We start from the raw sequence: 3390 nt of genomic DNA, 5'->3' as shown, positions 1-3390 counted from the left end.
AAAAAATATTGAACAAATTATGCGGATTTAAAAATTATCCATGCAACAATCAGTAAGTTTGGCTCCACGAACCATTATCTGACCTTCCATGTGTAAGCACGGACTTTGATAACAATCTAATTCCGTGGTGTTAGTAATGATTTATGTACATGTAATAACAGTCCTATAAAATGTAACTGCTACATAGTATTTCAATTGATTTGCTTAAGGACAAACTTTCCAAATAATCAAATTATTGGATCATAAACTTTACATAAATATATATATATGACGTATGTAACCGTTCAAACACTTCACTTACTCAGAATCGTCACGTCCGCAACCACATATAGGATAAACCCGTTACTATATATAGACCAGTACGTTACATAAGGGAAGTTGGACAATTCCATTCAACACGATCTTGATTCTGTACGTTACTTATCTACTCAGTCGGCATGAACTGATGTCTAATGTGGCGACTAACAACGACAAGGTCTCGTAAGTTCTGTTTGTATGTTTTTATCTTCGACATAAAATGTTCACATGTTCGTAAATGAACAGTTCCCGGTTGGGCAGTGAACATCATGTAATACATATAAATGTACATTTTCCTGTGAGAGTAACACAAATGGGTCAGATATAATTTACTCTACTTCTCATTATCACCAACAGTTTTCTTCGTTTAATGTGACTTTGACTTATTTTTGTCAAATGGGACAATAAAGACACAACACAATCCGAGGTGACTGAACCGTGATCTATTAATAGACCAACATACGTATGTACACATAGCTAGACTTGTTTAAGTCACACAAATGTCTGAGGTAACTCTGTATTTTCATTTCTGAAAACACATCATTAAAGTGATGAATGTACATTTTCCTGTGAGAGTAACACAAATGTGTCAGATATAATGTGCTTTAATTCTCATTATCAGATAGCAAGCAGACCTAATTTCGTTTTTTTAAGGTGAGTTTGAAGTTAACTAAAGTTTTACAGCCCTACCATTTCATTCTAATGTCTCCCTACCATTTCATTCTAATGTCTCCCTACATTTTCACACTAATGTCTCCTTACCGTTAACATTAATGTCTTCTGACCGTTTCACACTTATGTCTCCCTTCCATTTCACACTAATGTCTCCTTGCCGTTTCACACCTGAGTCTCCCTATGGTAGACTCCTTGCCGTTTCACACAAAAGTCTCCCTACCATTTAACACTTAAGTCTCCCTACCATTTCACACTAATGTCTCCTTACCATTTCACACTAATGTCTCCCTACCATTTCACACTAATGTCTCCCTTCCATTTCACACTTATGTCTCCTAACCATTTCATACTAATGTCTCCTTGCCGTTTCACACTAATGTCTCCCTACCATTTCACACTTATGTCTCCTAACTATTTCACACTAATGTCTCCCTACCATTTCACACTAATGTCTCCTACCATTTCACACTAATGTCTCCCTACCATTTCCCACTAATGTCTCTTTCACACTTATGTCTCCTAACTCTCCTAACCATTTCACACTAATGTCTCCTAACCATTTCACCCTAATGTCTCCTAACCATTTCACACTAATGTCCCCCTACCATTTCACACTTATGTCTCCTAACCATTTCACACTAATGTCTCCTTGCCGTTTCACACTCATGTCTCGCTACCATTTCACACTAATGTCTTCTTACCATTTCACACTTATGTCTCCCTACCATTTCACACTAATGTCTCCCTACCATTTCACACTTATGTCTCCTAACCATTTCACACTAATGTCTCCCTACCATTTCACAATTATGTCTCCTAACCATTTCACACTAACGTCTCCTTGCCGTTTCACACTCATGTCTCCCTACCATTTCACACTAATGTCTCCCTACCATTTCACGCTAATATCTCCCTACCATTTCACACTAATGTCTCCTTACCATTTCACACTAATGTCTCCTTACCATTTCACACTAAAGTCTCCCTACCATTTCACACTTAAGTCTCCCTACCATTTCACACTAATGTCTCCCTACCATTTCACGCTAATATCTCCCTACCATTTCACACTAATGTCTCCTTCCCGTTTAACACTTAAGTCTCCTAACCATTTCACACTAATGTCTCCTTGCCGTTTAACACTTAAGTCTCCCTACCATTTCACACTAATGTCTCCTTACCATTTCACACTAATGTCTCCCTACCATTCCACAATTATGTCTCCTAACCATTTCACACTAACGTCTCCTTGCCGTTTCACACTCATGTCTCGCTACCATTTCCCACTAATGTCTTCTTACCATTTCACACTTATGTCTCCCTACCATTTCACACTAATGTCTTCTTGCCATTTCACACTAATGTCTCCCTACCATTTCACACTAATATCTCCCTACCATTTCACACTAATGTCACCTAACCATTTCACACTAATGTCTCCTTGCCGTTTCACACTCGTGTCTCCCTACCATTTCACACTCATGTCTCCCTACCATTTCACACTAATGTCTCCCTTCCATTTCACACTAATGTCTTCTGACCGTTTCACACTTGAGTCTCTCTATGGTAGACTCAATGCCGTTTCACACTCATGTCTCTCTACCATTTCACACTTATGTCTCTTTACCATTTCACACTAATGTTTCCCTTCCATTTCACACTAATGACTTCTGACCGTTTCACACTGAAGTCTCCCTTCCATTTCACACTAATGTCTCCTGACCGTTAAACACTAACGTCTCCTTGCCATTTCACACTTATTCTCCCTACCATTTCACACTAACGTCTCCTTGCCGTTTCACACTTAAGTCTACCTACCATTTCACACTAATGTCTCCTTGCCGTTTCACACTAATGTTTCCCTTCCATATTCACACTAATCTCTTCTGACCATTTCACACTAATGTCTCCTTACCATTTCACACTCATGTCTCCCTACCATATCACACTCATGTCTCCCTACCATTTCACACTAATGTCTCCTAACCATTTCACACTAATGTCTTCTTACCATTTCACACTAATGTCTTCTGACCGTTTCACACCTGAGTCTCCCTATGGTAGACTCCTTGCCGTTTCACACTCATGTCTCCCTTCCATTTCCCACTAATGTCTCCTTGCCGTTTCACACTATTGTCTCCCTACCATTTCATACTAATGCCTCCCTCCCATTTCACACTAATGACTTCTGACCGTTTCACACTTTATCTCCCTATGGTAGACTCCTTGCCGTTTCACACTCATGTCTCCCTTCCATTTCACTCTAATGTCTCCTTGCCGTTTCACACTATTGTCTCCCTACCATTTCATACTAATGCCTCCCTCCCATTTCACACTAATGACTTCTGACCGTTTCACACTTTAGTCTCCATGCCATTTCACACTAATGTCTTCTGACCGTTTCACACTGAAGTCTCC

The 3390-nt window shown here is 39.5% G+C and overlaps 1 protein-coding gene across 1 annotated transcript; it reads left to right on the top strand.

Annotated features, from left to right (window-relative positions):
- The first annotated feature begins 317 nt into the window (after window positions 1-317).
- Window positions 318-3156, top strand: LOC110441211 (melanoma-associated antigen C1-like). The gene is made up of 3 exons (XM_021484316.1): window positions 318-480; window positions 920-1458; window positions 1507-3156. Exon 3 carries the CDS (start codon window positions 1518-1520, stop codon window positions 2610-2612), a length of 1095 nt encoding a protein of 364 aa, XP_021339991.1. The 5' UTR covers window positions 318-480; window positions 920-1458; window positions 1507-1517; the 3' UTR covers window positions 2613-3156.
- Window positions 3157-3390: the final 234 nt, after the last annotated feature.

The sequence above is a fragment of the Mizuhopecten yessoensis genome, unplaced genomic scaffold (assembly GCF_002113885.1).
Source record: "Mizuhopecten yessoensis strain PY_sf001 unplaced genomic scaffold, ASM211388v2 scaffold715725, whole genome shotgun sequence".
NCBI lineage: Eukaryota > Metazoa > Mollusca > Bivalvia > Pectinida > Pectinidae > Mizuhopecten > Mizuhopecten yessoensis.
The sequence above is the reverse complement of the archived record's forward strand: the minus strand, read 5'-3'. Positions and strand labels throughout refer to the sequence as shown.

Excerpts from the sequence above, each read along its gene's own strand:
- LOC110441211 (XM_021484316.1), top strand. The coding sequence starts at position 1,518 with ATGTCTCCTAACCATTTCACCCTAATGTCTCCTAACCATTTCACACTA.